Source organism: Montipora capricornis, chromosome 3 (assembly GCF_036669925.1).
Source record: "Montipora capricornis isolate CH-2021 chromosome 3, ASM3666992v2, whole genome shotgun sequence".
NCBI classification, from domain to species: domain Eukaryota; kingdom Metazoa; phylum Cnidaria; class Anthozoa; order Scleractinia; family Acroporidae; genus Montipora; species Montipora capricornis.
Genome location: NC_090885.1, coordinates 18444102 through 18460094, shown reverse-complemented (window position 1 = coordinate 18460094; position 15993 = coordinate 18444102). Strand labels below are relative to the sequence as shown.

The 15993-nt window shown below is 37.4% G+C and overlaps 3 protein-coding genes across 4 annotated transcripts in view; 2 read left to right on the top strand and 1 right to left on the bottom strand.

The window, feature by feature from the left end:
- Positions 1–1997, bottom strand: part of LOC138040829 (riboflavin kinase-like) — a 6713-nt gene extending 4716 nt beyond the window's left edge. Inside the window, exon 1 of one of the 2 annotated variants that reach the window (XM_068886503.1) lies at positions 1789–1997. In XM_068886503.1, coding sequence (XP_068742604.1) covers positions 1789–1912 — 124 coding nt within the window. In that variant the 5' untranslated portion in view covers positions 1913–1997. Of the gene's footprint in view, positions 1–1242; positions 1407–1788 lie in introns of those variants that run through there. The other variant, XM_068886504.1, reaches the window with a different exon arrangement.
- Positions 1976–15993, top strand: part of LOC138040819 (uncharacterized) — a 19519-nt gene continuing 5501 nt past the window's right edge. The window contains exons 1-6 of the mRNA XM_068886485.1: positions 1976–2619; positions 4166–4372; positions 5636–5817; positions 8677–8828; positions 10364–10428; positions 13533–13672. Coding sequence (XP_068742586.1) covers positions 2121–2619; positions 4166–4372; positions 5636–5817; positions 8677–8828; positions 10364–10428; positions 13533–13672 — 1245 coding nt within the window. The 5' untranslated portion in view covers positions 1976–2120. The remainder of the gene's footprint in view (positions 2620–4165; positions 4373–5635; positions 5818–8676; positions 8829–10363; positions 10429–13532; positions 13673–15993) is intronic.
- On the top strand, positions 10690–12104 carry LOC138041734 (uncharacterized). The gene is made up of 2 exons (XM_068887463.1): positions 10690–10721; positions 11340–12104. The coding sequence occupies exons 1-2, from the start codon at positions 10690–10692 to the stop codon at positions 11932–11934; spliced, it is 627 nt and encodes a 208-aa protein (XP_068743564.1). The 3' UTR covers positions 11935–12104.

Sequence of the window (15993 nt, the reverse complement as noted above, 5' to 3'; positions counted from 1 at the left end):
TGCACAAATGACAGATGTTCAAAAGATTTTGGGGGGTGTTAAAGAGGGGGAGACATTAATTTTATGCAGGGGTTTCAATAAAATTTGAAGTAGGCAGCTGGTTTAAGTCAAGTAGCCGACTGTATCAACAAGGGGCCGTTAGAGTTTGCAATTAAGCGCATCCTTTTGATAATTTTCAGCGAAGAACAATTTGGAAAACCATTTCAAAAGGAAAATTAACGATTTAAATGTTATACACTTTTCGTCGGCTGTCGGTGCTTATTGAAACCCCTGTTTATGTATCGGCACATCCTTGCAAATTTATGTTCAGAGCTACAGTTAGACTACAGAATGACAAACATAAAGGCATTTTCAGGAAACCATCACAGCAACCTGAGGAGGGGTGCTTGCTCTTTTACCTGTCTTAAGCAATTGGCACCAATAATTTTTTTATAGAGACAATAATTATATGAAATTTCAAGTACAATTTTTTTGTGAATTGTCTTTCATCTTTTAGAAGACAGTTTGCTTGACAATTTTGGCAAAACTAAAACCAAATAATCTGTGAAAAGACGACACAAGTTGCTGTTCATCACTCAAACTATCAGGATCTTCATAAATCTTTGGATGTATTCGTTTCCACGATTAGAATCCCACACCTTTGACTCCTGTTTATGAATTCACAACTGGTTATCCTCTTCACTTGTAAATACATGTATGTACATGTAGGGTAAAATATTATTCAAGGACTATATAATTTGAAGTAACTGGTCGATAGCATGCCTAAACTTGTCAGGAAATTATAGGGGGCAGTACTGCTGTTTCACTGATATGAATGGTTTGTAAACTGCATTTTTTCCAATCATTAACAGGAATTGGGGGAGAAGATCAAAACCAGTTTCAGTACTCTCAGCCCAATAAATAGCAAAAGAATTAAAGCAAAGAAATTTCTCCCAGACTTGATTTAATTAAACATTTACAGTTTGCTATCATTGTAGTGCAACATTTATGTTCAGTAAGGAAGGTCTAGATCTGAAGGTCTCCCACGTGGAAACACACAAACAACCTCTGGATATTCTAAGCTTGAGCAAAAATTTCAAATTTCAAATGATAACGTCATACAACGAAAGGTGAATTTTTTTGAGAGTAATACCAAATATCGGTACTTTTTCATCGTAAATAATCTTGTAGAATCGACTGAAATTAAACTTAAGATTGCGGAACTTTAAAATCGGTGAATCTGAATGGAAAATCTTCTCCTACCGGTTGGAATGCCTAATTCCTTGCTGCCTCTTCCAAATCCTTTTACTACTTCCCCACGAGAGAAATACGGGAAACAACTTGTTTTTAGATCAGAAGGCATCCTAGCCTCCGAGAGAACACGAACAAGATCGCGAAAGCGTGAAAAACTTTTAAATGAACACCTGCGCCTGAGGTTGGCCGGCAGACCGCAGGCCAGATATGTTCTTTTTACTATTGCGCAACGAATCGGCTAGATTACAAGCTTGTACATGCCAATATGAGGCCAGTGTGTTTTTTTATGACTGAAAATGACCAAAAAGAGAGTTATGCTTTTAAGATGAAACGAGAAGTAAACATTCTGGGTGATCTTTAATAATTGACTGTATGCCCATCATGCACATCGATGGGATTTTTTTGCACACATTCAGCCTCGAATATGGTGTTTCTTTTTACTTTGAGTACAATGTTTGGCTAAAAAAAGTAACTTTCTACGATAGGCAAGTCATCTAAGGCCCATTTTACTAGATCTGTTATTAATTGTTGGCTTTCGTGACATGCAGGTCTCACCAGTAGGAATCCCCATATCTTTGCCTCCTCGTCCCATTCCATGTTCAACATGACCACGAAGAAAGACAGGTAGCTGTGGTAAGAATGACGTACTTTCTTGTTGGGCCCTTCTTGTGACAACCATAATTGGCTAGAAAGGAAAATTTTATATTTTCGCAGGTTCCGGCTGGATAACGATGATGAGTGTACGATGGTGTTTGAGAAATAAATAAACAACACCTCGAGGCCAGGTGGCATAGCCAAAAACCACATTGGCCTGCTTGTTTCAGACACTTTTCATTCACAGGAAAAAAAAAAAACTTTGGAGGCGTGTTGCGGAAACAAAATGAAAAATGCCTTCCTTATCCAATCAACAAAGAGCAGGAATAGCTCTAGGAATTCCAGTGGTAGCATTGTTGCTCTATTTGTGGTACAGGAGACGCCGAAACTCGCAATATCTTGAGGAACAAGAAAACTTATGCTATGACACAGCGGAAGAAAACGAAACTGTCGCCTCTGCAAATCAAAGAACAATCGAGGTCAAAGTACCTCGTTCTGTGGTGGGGGCCATCATTGGAAAGTCTGGAGCAAATATTAAAAAGATAGAAAGAGATAGCGGGGCCCGTGTAAATTTGAAGGATGAGGACGATGGTGCCGAAAACACGAACGAGGAGAGAATTGTCCTTATCCAAGGTGAACGTGAAATGGCAAAGCGAGCGGAAATTTTGGTCAAGAAAATTATAGCGGAACAACCTGTAATAAGAACGGAGGAGGTTTATGTGCCCCAGCGTGCTTGTGGAAGAATAATTGGCAAAGGAGGACAAACAATACGACATATGAGTCACGTCTCAGGTATGTATCGTTGGTAATTTCCTGTGAACAAGTTTCTCGTTGTGAATGTTTACAAACAATGTGTACAGTGCTTACATTTTGTGAGTACACTTCAGCTTAATTTATTCGTAGTGTGAAAAGCTGCCCTCCCCATGCACGGTCCGAAATTATTTTAAGTCTACTACATATATATTTTCTTTGAAATTGCTTGAAAGCCAAATAAAGGACCTACCTGTAGTACCATTATATGGAAAATATAACATTGAATTGTCAATCAAATGAGTATTTGTGTTTCCTAAAACAACAGTCTTATTCTGTAACTTTGGTAGCCTTGTTGTAAAGTTTTAATCTTAGCCTAAAATGGTCTAAAACCAAAGTTTTCAGTGCCAAACTCAAAAAGTCTGAAAGTTGAATATTTTACTTTGAGGTAAAAGCCTGATGGACAATACCAGTAAATCTAGTTAATTATTCAAATACAACGGTTTTGAACAGGAATGGTCCATAAAATCAAAATATTATCACAAAGTCAACATAATTGTGCAAAAAAGTAATAACATTTTATTAATAGTATTAAACCAGGGAATACCCTATCAAACATGGAACACAAACCTGATTTCATTAGAGTCAAGACAGAGAAGTAATATTTAAATTTATCAATACTGGGCAGAAAATTAGTGAAACCAATAAAAGAGTGGGAGAAATTTGATGAAAGCATAAGATAATTAACCCTTGCTCTCTAGATTTTACTCCGTCTTACACCAGACAATTAATTTTTAGTTGCCATTGGGGAACCCCGTCGTGGATGAAAGGATTAAAGAGAGTCCTGAAGAATCCATTAGAGTTTCAAAGTAAACAAGAGTGAAGGTGTAAACTCCCAACAAGACTAGTTGCATAGTTAAAAAAATGAAGAAGATTTGAAAAGGATATTGTTAATTTTGGCCTTGGAAGATGGTGGATCAGAAGTCTTGACTGTAGCCCAATTTCAACATAATAAATTTTAATTAAATTATATTGAAATTCATTTGAAAAGATTAAACTTGACTTTGAGCCTCTGTGGATCAAAAGGAGAATTTGAGTGAGTTTCCCTGGAAACCTGAAGAGAATTTTTAAAAAATTAATAATTTTGAAACTGGCATGCATGATTTTTTTATTAATGAAGAGTGACAGTAATGAGGGCAATAACATGAATATAGTAGGTGTTATGAATTATATTGGTTCACCCTGCAGTGCCATCTGTTATTTCTGGTTACTTCTGTCTATTTCATGAATTTTATTCACTGACATATCAAATTCCACCAGGAACAGCTATTAAAGTAAAGTTTCGTAAAAATTAAAATATTGCATCAATGATAATAATTATTATTATACTTGTTATGGTCACAAGCTGCTGTGAATTATACATAGTTTTTTTACATAATTATGGTGCAAACATCTGGACAAACACATGATAGAAATTTTGTGTATAAATATCTATAATTATAATTATTATTATACTTCCAATATATCTACTATAATTAGCTTAAGAATATTTGTTTTCCAATATTTTGTTTTCCTTCTTTTTTCTTAGGTGCTAGAATAAGAATTGATCGTGATGGCGATGATTTGAATAGCCCTCTGCGGAAGTGCCTTATTACTGGGACTTCTGATCAAATTGCCAGTGCTAAAGGTTTGCTTGATGAGAAGGTTGGCGAGGACAATGAAATTAGAAATTGTAAAGGAGAAGTTAGAACATACAGGAGTAGACACATTCCTAGAAAACTTAATGCAATCCAAGGTAAGATTTTTGCATATGTTTTTCTCTTTACTTCATTGGTTGCAATGAAAGAATGATGCAAAGCAAAGAGACAAATCAGTTCCCCAAGGGAAAATCTCATAGGATCTCTATGAATCTTTGAGAATCTTACAGGATCTTGAAGGACATGTGATAGATCCTTAAATATAAAGATCTTTGGAAGATGTCCAAGCCTCTTCATTTGCCAGTCAACGTTGTTGAAAGATCTTCAAAAGTGCACCTAGCTCACCAAGAGTGTATTTCTTTATTTTTGAGATAAATCTGTCCACCTATTGAAAACTCAATTGTGATGTTTGTCTGTTAATATAACACTCTGGATGCATGCAGGTTATCCCAAATCTGGCAAAAGTGGCAGTAGTTTGTGCTATGACCAAGCTTGTCTTGTTCTCAAGGGATTTTGGCTTGGCAAACAGTCTGTCAAGGATGTTTGGCTTTCATACTGATAGGATCCTTGCAAGAACTAAGTCTACAGTATATAGAGCCTATCAGCGTAATACTCTTAAAAGAAAGAAAGATCTGACACTTCTCACAGAGGAGTTTAAGAACTGCAAGCTGTGTTCTTAATTTTCTTAAATGTAAGGTTTTTAAGTCTACTAGTCTAAGAACAATACCAGACTACTCTGCAAACATTGTAACTTTTCTAGCTTTTTTAGTGACATTTTACCTTTTATGTATCAATAGATATGTGTGAAAATAATGGAGTACACATGTACTTTATTAGTGTCCCCATGTTAGTTTGATAAAAGTTGCATGTAAAATGTAAATACCCTGAAACTTAAACTGTCTTCTAAGTACTGCTACTGCAGCTACTGCTACTGCTACTGCTACTGCTAATGCTATTACTCCTACGACGATGATGACGACGACTACCACCACCTCAATGAAGACTACTTCTACTACTGCTACTACTGCTGCTGCTGCTGCTGATTTATAATTTAACACAAATAATTATCTACTACTAATTTAACACCAATAATTAGTTGTTTGCACTGATTCTGATTCTTAATTCGTAAGAGCTTTCTAGGCAGTTTACTTCGCGATATATGTGTACATTTCTATATCATACCTCACTGCAATATTTGTCTGTGGCAAAAAAATACATTTGAAGAGTAAAAATTAAATTATTGCATCAATAATTATATTTATTTATTATAATTGATATTATTGTTGTTCATTGTACTTGAGAATACTAGTAAACTGGCATAAGTATAATGTTAACTGTTGTTTTAACCTTCACAACATCAGGTATTATACAGTTTCCCAAGATAGATGACTTCTGTGAGGTATTTGTGTCAGCCATTGATACTCCAGGTCACTTTTGGGTGCAGATTATCACTGAAGATTCCCCGCAGTTGGATAAACTCACAAATGACTTGACATCATTGTATTCTTCATCAGAATCAACTGCTGTTCTTAATGCTTTCAAGGTTAGCTGTGTGATTTACATTTTATGCAGATATTTCTGATTTTTGGTATTTATTAGAGAATGTAACTTTGAGTGCCAACCATGCTTCAAGTACATGTAAGATATCTATTCCCATGGGATTCATCTCAGTGTGAACCTCATTAATGGAGATGGGTTCACACAAGGACAGACTAAGACAAACTCTGTCCAGGGTAGGAACTGAAACTGCAACCTCCGTGGGATTACTGATCACCGTAATGCTCTACTACTGCCTGAGCTGTAAGGTTGGACATGAGCGAAGGCCATGGGTATTCAAGATATCATTTTACAGCAATGAACATGTGCAAGTAACAAGAAAGGGTACATTTATACAAACCTTTGCCAAAGCTATCACTTACCGTAAAAGTCCGTGAATAAGCTGCACCTTTTTTCTCAAAATTCAAATAAAAAATCAGGGGTGTGGCTTATCTACAGAAACATCAGGTGTTGGAGTTTTCTAAGGGCTAATTAATATTCGTGAAAACTTCTCAGGATGACACTGAATAAACATACATGTATAACAAATTGGAAGCATGTTGTTGTTGATCATTGCCTTTTTCATGAGTGATGGCTTTTGAACGAGCCATTTGTATCTTGAAGTGTTCATTTGCAATTATTGTTCTCCAAGAGTTCTTTCAAGTCATTAACTTTCACTTTACTCGAACAATTGAACACCAACCTACATGTACAGGCAATCTCCATTCCTCCACAAAGCTGTTTGCTAAATTGGTCACGTTGACGCATACCTTTAACATTTTCGCCACGCGTGAGAAAATACCCAGACATTTGTGAGTACTGGCAAGAAATGGCCAACCGTTTCATTGTGATGCCCAGACTCCTCCCCACTAGTGGTGGGCCGATGATCGATAATAATCGAAAGTTGATTGAAAAGTTCAAGCGACGCGACAATCGACTTTGCTTTTTTCATAATCGATTGTCGCCGAAAAATTAAAAATTTATTGGGGACAAATAAAAGTATTAAAATCAATAAAAATGTTCGTTTAATATCTTGTGTGATTTGTCTTTTTTCATGGACTCCTAACCTTTAAGTCACAACAGCAGATATAATCTAAGATTGACTGTGTTTACCTGGCGGTACCCTGTTCGCTGTGTTGTTGTCACTTCAAATATCTCACGCTTATTTGAAAGATGTGGCATGCTATGCCACTTTGTATTTTGTAAACAACTGAACCAAAACATAAATTACAAGCTCACTGTTTCGCGTTTGTAGTATCACTACCGTCCAAAATAAGTTTTGAAATAGATCTCAAATGTAATTAAAAATCACCAGAGGAAGATAATGTCACCTCTGTTCCAAGATGAGCAATAATATATTGTTCGTTTTGGCTTGAAAATGTTTGTTTCGCTCTCCCCAATCTCTCCCCAATTCCAAGTGTGCTCTCTCAGACATGCCTCGCTTACATGTTGCTGACGAGTCCAACATGGCGGCTAAAATGGACGAGTTGGAGATCTCTCGCTATCCTGGAAACGCCAGGTCAAAAGTGTGGGAATATTTTGGTTTTCATCAAGTGAAGGAAGGGCCCACTTTGACTTCTATTTAGATGAAAAATATGTGGAATGCTTATTGGTAGATTTTTCCGATTATAATCGATGATCGATCGGTTGGGGCAATCTGGTTATTTCTGATGATCGAATGTGAAATCTCAACCGATTCCCACCACTACTCCCCACATTTCAAAGCATGGCTACTAAGCACTCGGTCATTTCAATCGCCTTTGAATTTTCTTGGAGAAACTAATCGCATCAAGAGAGCATCTTAAAGTTTTTACAGTAAACTTACAAGATAAAGGTTATGACAAGTGAAATTTTGTTATCTAAAGACTTAATTGATGTGAAAGCTCATAACAACCACCATTTCAGTGTTTTGAAACGGTGCTTGTTTGTCCTTGTTTGTTTACTCATAGAACTTCATTGGAACTTCAAAGTTTGTTTTCTCTATTTTTTTTTTCAAAATTCGAGCTTCCAAATTGGGGGTGTGGCTTATCTATGTGTGCAGCTTACACATGGAATTCTACAGTTTAATATTTCAGCAAAGATAACTATTATCAAGAGTGTGATTTTAAGGGCTATCTTTATTCCTGTGTGATCCATGTCAGCATTAACCCTTGTAAGAGAAATAAACCCAAATAAAGACAGAGAAAAACTCTGTCCGGTTTGGGAATTGAACCCATGGCCTCTGGATTACTTGCAGAGCACAGTTTCTGTACTGACTGACAAGAGAGGGTCAAATGAGAATTTAAGATGTCATTGATGACGAAGTAATGTCCACAGTCACTGAGTCAATTTGCCTGGTACCTTGAACCCCAAATGAAGCCCTTTAGTAATACTTTGCTTTGTTCTTTTTGTATATCACTAAGCGCTGAGTGCTACAGATTTCAGACTTCAGAGAATTCAGTTCTTGTAAGGTCATTTTTGTTTTATTAAGCTATACTGAAGTGTTTGCAAAAGCTGTTGTATTAATGTATTGTACATGTAATGTGTTAATGTCCTATTGAGATCAGGGCATGATGTAGTTCAATCACATTTCTAGAGAGACACACTCACGAATTTGAAACTTTGTAAAGCAGTTGTATTTTCAGTCCATTAACCTTGTGTAATTTTTTAGTGTGTCACTGTGTAATAAATGGATTTATGTATTTGTGTTACTTTACGTTTCGTTTATTATACATTACTGCACATAAACTTGCTTGGACAAAGGGCTGTTAACACAGAAATGTAAGCTTGTCTGCCTACAATGGTCAATATTGTCTTCAGTCAACTCAGTTGGTACTACGTTGTAGTACATGTATGTAAACATTAACTGATTTTACTTTTGTTCCAGGTGGGAGATGTTTGTTGTGCACCATTTGAGTTTGACTCCTTATGGTACAGAGCACGCATTTTAGACATGAACAAGGATGGCACTGTGGAGTTGTACTATTTGGATTTTGGAGACTCTGGTCAGATTTCTAAGGACAAATTGAGAGAACTGAAGTAAGTTTGATAGATCAAACAACAAATATTATTGCATTGCCATTTTAGTTACATTCTCTTATCATCACTGATGGCACCAACAGTCATTACAAAAACAGGAAACAGGAAACAAATCTCTTTGTTTTGCACAAGTTTTTACAGAGCTCTTAGGGTCCAAAATTACTATTCTTATATATATATCTGCACAAACTGACTGCTTAATTAACATAATTTTTTTGGTGGCCAGATTATTGTGGTCACCAGAAACCTTCCCCCACCCCTTTTTTATAATAAAATGAAAAACTATACATTTTATGGCCATTAAATTACCAGCATGCTCAAAAACATTCCCTTGTACCAAACAAAAGAAGGTAATAATAATCGTTGTTATACACCTAGACTTTCACTTGAAAAAATGAGCACTGTGATTGGTTGATTGTTGTTCATGTGCCCCTGATCAAATTCAAATGTATCCCAACGGGGAAACAATTCCGCAGTTGTTGCCCACTCCGGATGTTTGGCTGCGATTGTTGAAGAAAAAGTTTCAATATATAACAAAGCACTTGATGTATGGTCCCTCAGGAAACTAGTTAGTTTTGTTTTCCCTCAAGTCCTGATGTTTCCCTCAACTTTGTCTCAGGAAACATCACGACTCCCTGGACAACAAATCTAACTCCCTTGGGACAGTACATTAAGTGTATACTGTATTTAAGTCTCAATGTTATTTAGCCCAGGGGTGGATCAGGGGGAGGGGTAAATAGGGTGGCTAGCCACCCCCCATTTTGGCTCCTTTTTTTGTATTTATAAATCTGCTTTTTATTGTATTTTTAGTTCTGCTGAAACAGATACTGTTTACCTGACGTGAGCAATTTTATTAACACAAATTATAAACAAAGTCAAAATGGCAGCCTAAACTGTCTGGACTTTCGTCAGAGTATATACTTTGCTTCTTTCAATTCACCCTCCTTGAAATATTCCTAGATCCGCCACGGTAGATGAGCACGCGTGCTCTACTAATTGGGGAGGCAGCAAAGCAAATGAAATCAGAACAAATCAAATCAAATCAAATGTTGGTTTTTGAGGAGAGGGGAAAACCAGAATAACCAGGGAAAAACCTCTCTGAGGTAACGGTGTGTTCTGGTGTGCAAGATAAGTACTGGTATTATTTTTGTGTAGATCGTTTAAACTGATCACTGTTAAGAGAGTTAAAGTTAGCTCACCTAAAATGCAGGTATAGAATGCCATCTGCTTTTTCCTCAAACAAGCGTCCAGTCATGGTCAGTCAAACAAACCACCATCTTGCTTTTAGCAGGCCACAGACATCCCTCATTCCACGTACCGGCTCCCTATCTTTGCTCAGTCCTTGTTCCACTTATTAGATGTATCACTTATCACTTATCACTTGTTCCACTTATCACAAGAATGTGACTTTCATACCACATTTCTGGTGTGATTTTTAAGGGGCCAATGAAGTGCAAAAAGATTATTGTTTTATTCTGCCCTCATTGTTTCCTGGAATACTTAAATAAGATCATTAAATAATTTTTGTTTTTCAGATCAGAGCACAACAGGCTTCCATTTCAAGCTATAGAGTGCTTTTTAGCAGGAGTAAAGGCCACTGGTAATAGTTTTAACTCACAATAATACAGAGTACTTGTGTATGACAGTGGCATCCCTTTTTGAGATGATGGTAGAATCAACATAATTTAAAACTATTGGGAGAGGCGTGGAGTACTGTACAAGGAAAATACTTCCATTACTATGATTTTCAGTTGAGTATGACACTAGGGAAGTTTGGTGACAAAGTTTCAGCGTTAAAGTTACCATGTTGTTAAGGGCAACTTCCTTCGTTTCCAAGAGTGACTTTTAGGGCCTTGACGTCATGAGCGATGAGCCTGCCAAAGTCTACAAATGGTAACGGTTAAATTCAAACTGGCGACCGTTACCAGTTAAATGACGTCAAACCCCGAAAAGTAACCCTTGGAAACGAAGCAAGTTGCCGTGACAACATGTTAACTTTAACACTGAAACTTTGTCACCAAACATCCCTAGTGTCATACTCAACTGAGAATCGTAGTAAATGTGCACTGGAAGGAATTTCCAAAAAATGTAGGAGAGAACGAGGAAAATGTTATTTGACCAACGTTATGCTGATTGATGAAAAGAAAATGAATACCACAACAAGCCTAATTTGATGATATAAAAATTATAAATTTCTTAAAAGTACAGTGGTGAGAAATAAAAATAATTATTGAGCTTTTGACTCTGCTAGAGTCTTGATTACAATGAAATAATGATCTTTTTCATTGTGATCAAGACTCTAGCAGCGTCAAAAGCTTGATTTACATTACTCAACAGTGGAGTTTTAAGAATTTTTTTATGTTAACATTTGTAGTCCTATTCAATTACTGTAACAATGAAAATCTGAAAACCTTGAAAACTAGAGATAGTTATGAAATGTTATTGTGTTGCAATTAAAAAACCAATCATGTGTGAGAAACTAAACCATAACCATTAGCGGTAATTAATTAGCCAATATCAAAAATTTGATCAGAGATTTGCTGAAGCAATCAAGCGGTTCGTTGAGAGAAGGATTACATCTCAGGAGCCCTGCTCATCACCAGATGTACATCTGGATGTACATGTACCATGGGAGACTGTGAGAGTGGTGTTACCCTTTTATAAGGACCAGTCTTCAGCTAATTATGTTAAACAACAACTGAACAATCTAAGTTCCAAGTTGAACGTCACTGTCCAACCAGTGTTTGTAAGCCCTAAGCTCGAGCAACAACTTAAGCGACATGAGTTTAAGCCCCCTATTGTCAACCAACAATGTCTCGTCTATGAATTTAAATGTAACCTGTGTGATGCAGGGTATGTGGGTTATACACGTGGTCACTTACACGAGCGCGTAGAAGGGCACACTAGAAAGTCATCTTCGATTTACAAACATTATAACCTCCAACACAATAGTGAAATGCCTGAACGCTTCATTGAGCAATTTCACACCACCACGAAATGTAGCGGCAAATTTGATTGCCTTGTTAAAGAAATGTTATACATTTGCATTCGTAAACCAACATTGAACGTGCAAACGGATTCCATCCGCGCCAAGGTGTTTGTTTAGGCCGTTTATTGTAAATTTATGCTTATCTTGTACCTTTCCTTATTTGCATGCTATTTAACTAGTTTCTTGATAATGGAGTCATGATGACCCCGAAATGTCTAGGAGCAATAAATTTTCCTGTTTTTTAATATTATCAAAAATACTGTAATACTCTTTGTTTGTCCCTCCAAAATTTTGCATGACCATTTTTTTAATTTTCTCTTGGGACTTTTAATGGTCCCAAGAAAAACTGGAAACAATGCTTATGCAACATTTTGGAGGGACAAACAAAGAGTATTATGGTATTTTATATGTTGGCTAATTTGTGGTTTCATGCCACTTCTGATTGGTTTCTGCACGGTGGGAAATGTCAAAATCAAATCAAAGTGTTCATGATTTAGCACACTTGTTAAGCCCAATTGGGTAATTTGTCTAGTGTTTATAACTTGCATCATTTGTGCAACTTCTTAAAGAGAACCTCCTTATTTTTTTCTACAAAAAAGTAACTTTAAGTCGCAGGAAGTAACCTTTACAGTCAAATCTATCTAATTTTTTTTCAAAGAAAACCTTTGTATCCGAAATAAATAAGTTTAAGAATCGCTTGTTTTTGTTTTAAAATTTCGCGGGCGCCTCCATCTTGAATAACTGGGACGTGTTACGGTTGCCCTACTGTTATTACACAAAAGCACTTTGTGTTAGAACAATAGGGCAACTGTAACACGTCACAATTATTCGATTATTTTTCTCTGTTTTAATACAAAAAGACAACAAATCACGCCTCGTTTATTCAAGATGGCGGCGACCGGGAAATTTGAAAACAAAAAAAGCGATTCTGCAGTTCACTTTTTTCGGATACAAACACTTTCTTGACAAAAATTCAAGTAAATTTGATTGTAAACATTTTCTGTGACTGAACTTTCTCAAGAGGAGATTAATTTCGTCGGTCGTCATGCAATATCCTATCCAAAATATGTGGAGGCTGTGTGAGTATGGAAGGGGGCAAAGGGTATTTTCCCGAACCGTGAATTGCCCTTTCTATTTTCCGTGAAATGTGAAATGTGAAATGGCCTTTTTTCCTCGTGAAACGTGATTTTGTCAATTTCCGTGAGCCAAGATTTTTGAGAATAATTATCTGTGAAATGAGAATCGGGTGTGTAATTAACCGTGAACTGTGATTTTGTTTTATCTTTTTGTTTTCTATAAATATTATTATTATTGTTCTGCGGGAGTAGAAAGCCGAGAAAATAGACTGTAAATATAACTCGGCAGAGCAAGGTACAACAACTACATCTAAATTGCATCATTCCCTGAAACGTGAGCCTTCGCTCGCTAGCCTGTCAATAATCAACACGAAGAAAATTAGCTTGGAAATCGTCTCAGAAGGTCGAGATGAGTTTCTTTACGGCAGACGGCTGTAGCTGTTCACAAACGTTAAGGAAATTTGCTTGTGTAATTTTTTTTTTTCGTGAAATAGCCATTTAACTGTGTGTGTGAAATGTGAAACGGCCATTTTATTTTCCGTGAAACGTGATGAAGACCCCTCTCTCCCACCCTCGGTATGGGAGGCTGCTTCTTTTTTTTTTTTTATTCACTCGCACGCAATCTTAAAAACTCTGCAGGTGATGGATGGAGTAAGGAAGCAACTGACGAGTTTGAGAAACTTAGTCACTGCGCCCAGTGGATTTCATTGATGGCACGAGTGGTCAATTACAGTGGAGAAATACCTTGTCTTGAATTGATTGACACTGCTGGAAAAGCTGTGAGTTATTACACTTGTTGGGTATCTGGTCACAACCTTTGCCCAACCATTATTTGTACAGGGCGAAAGTTGTCTTGTTAGCCAATCGCGAGGGCCGTTTTGGGAGAATATTGGCCCGACGTCTTGTCAGGTGAGGACAGCGAAGTCCTCACAACTAAGACTGAGGGCCGATGTAATCCGCAGTCGCCAAAAGGTTTATTACTGAAAGAAATCTTTGAAGACTTTCAACAAATTCCGTGTCGCGCTATGCGGGAAGTGTACAGGGTGAAAAGGATGTACAAAACAACCAAGGTGATCTGGTGACGTAATTCGGAGGACTGGGGAGAAAAATTATAACGCCGTATCCCACAACCGCGCGCGGCCTTATTTTCGAATTCAACATAGCAGAGGCGAGGTTAGAGCTCGTCGGGTCTACTTGAATGTTCATTCAGTTACATGAAATGTGGTAGACACGGAATGATCTGTTGAGGTTTGGCGATGGAAATACTGCAGGGAGTTTGGAAGCAACACCTAAGGCCGCGCGCGGTTGTGGGATACGGCGTTAAAATTTTTTTCCCAGTTCTCCAAATTACGTTACCAGATCACCTGGAAGGCTTAAAACTGGAATGTTCAATGTTAGCCAGAGTTTTTTTCCGAAGATATGGGTCTCGTCCACTTTCTTACCTTCCAGTTCAAAAGAACACAAACGCTGGTTCAGTGGAGACAGTACTCAATCCAATACTAAAAATATTGAAGAGGCAATAGAGCAATTGAATTTGTTAGTTTTAGTTATCGGCCCTGTGACTGCCTGAGTAGTATAATAAACTACAAGTATTTGCGGGAGATACTCTTCCCCTAGTCTTGAGAAACTTTAGAATATGGAGGTTAAGATTTCCTTCGGTGCACTTATTGATAACCGAAAATGCGTTGCCTTAGTTGCAGTGTAACTGTCTGGGTGCTATTGTTTGTGATGGAGGGGTTGGTGGGGTTTTAAATGGTTAGCTGAAGCCTGAGACCATGTCGAAAGATCGGGGGGGAGGGGGGGAGGGGGGAGGGTGGTCTGGAGGTGATCAGGTTCTTAGTGATACAGTCGACGTTATTCTTATTCAGTGACATGAAATATTCTACAGCTCAGCCGAGGGGAGAATTGACTGACAATCCGCTTGTGATAATACATGTTTTTGTGTGTCCAGACTTGTTTTGAGTTAACACGAAGAGCGTACTTGCAAGAGCTGCATGGTGACCCCGTGAGCCGTTAAAGGCCACCTCCACTAAAACAGGAATATATCTTTAAAATAGTTAACATAATGCTCACAATCAAAATTGTTCGAAAGTTTTCCAATGGGAGCGTTTGTATCCGAAATAAATAAATTTCCCGGGCGCCGCCATCTTGAATAATTGTGACGTGCCATGGTTGCCCTATTTTTTTTAAAACAAAAGCTCGTTGTGCCAATACAAAAGAGCAACCATAACACGTCACAATTATTCAAGATAGCGGCGCCCAGGTAATTTGAAAACCAAAACAAGCGTTTTTGAAATTCATTTATTTCGGATACAAACGATTCCATTGGAAAACGTTTGAACAATTTTGATTGTAAACATTATGTTAAATATTTTGAAGTTGTATTCTTGTTTTAGTGGAGGTTTAAGTGGCGACCACGGAAGGCAATTGTCTCGATTTTAAACTGCGCCTGTGACCAAAACATCATTTCTTGGATTTCAAAACTGTGTTAACTAAACACTAAGCGACCAAAGTTTTAAGCCTTAATTTCAAAAAGATACCTGTTTATTTTAGCTGGAATTTTCCTTTTTAATACTCCGCCATTACTAACTTTAAGATCTTGAGAGAGCTGGATCGAGGAGAAAATGACGTCAAAGGCTCACCAGTTTAAGAATTCAATGCGTGTGTACGCCGCAGAATTAATATGCTGCACGGGAGTTTTGGGCTTTCAGACTTTTAAACTCGCGTTTTGCATATATAATAAGCTGCATTCACAAGCCCGAACTTTTAAGCTAGTGAGCCTCTGACGTCACTTTTCCCTGGATCCAACCCTCTGAGGTCCAGTGGGCCAGTTTTGAACGTGAGTAATGGCGGACCGTGAAATCCAAAACTTACCCTCGAAGTAAACGGCCTTTGGATGAAAATCAAAGCTCAAAATTTTGCTAGTCAGGTGTTAAGCAAACACTTTCATACTCTGAAGAAAAAAAGGAAGTGATTTTTTTTTGTCACAGGGGCACTTTAGACTTGCGTAAATCAAAAGGGATTTACAAGGCCACATTTAAATTTTGCCTTGATACTGAGTTGATTTGTGTGATATAAATAATCCGAGTCTCTCACTTTG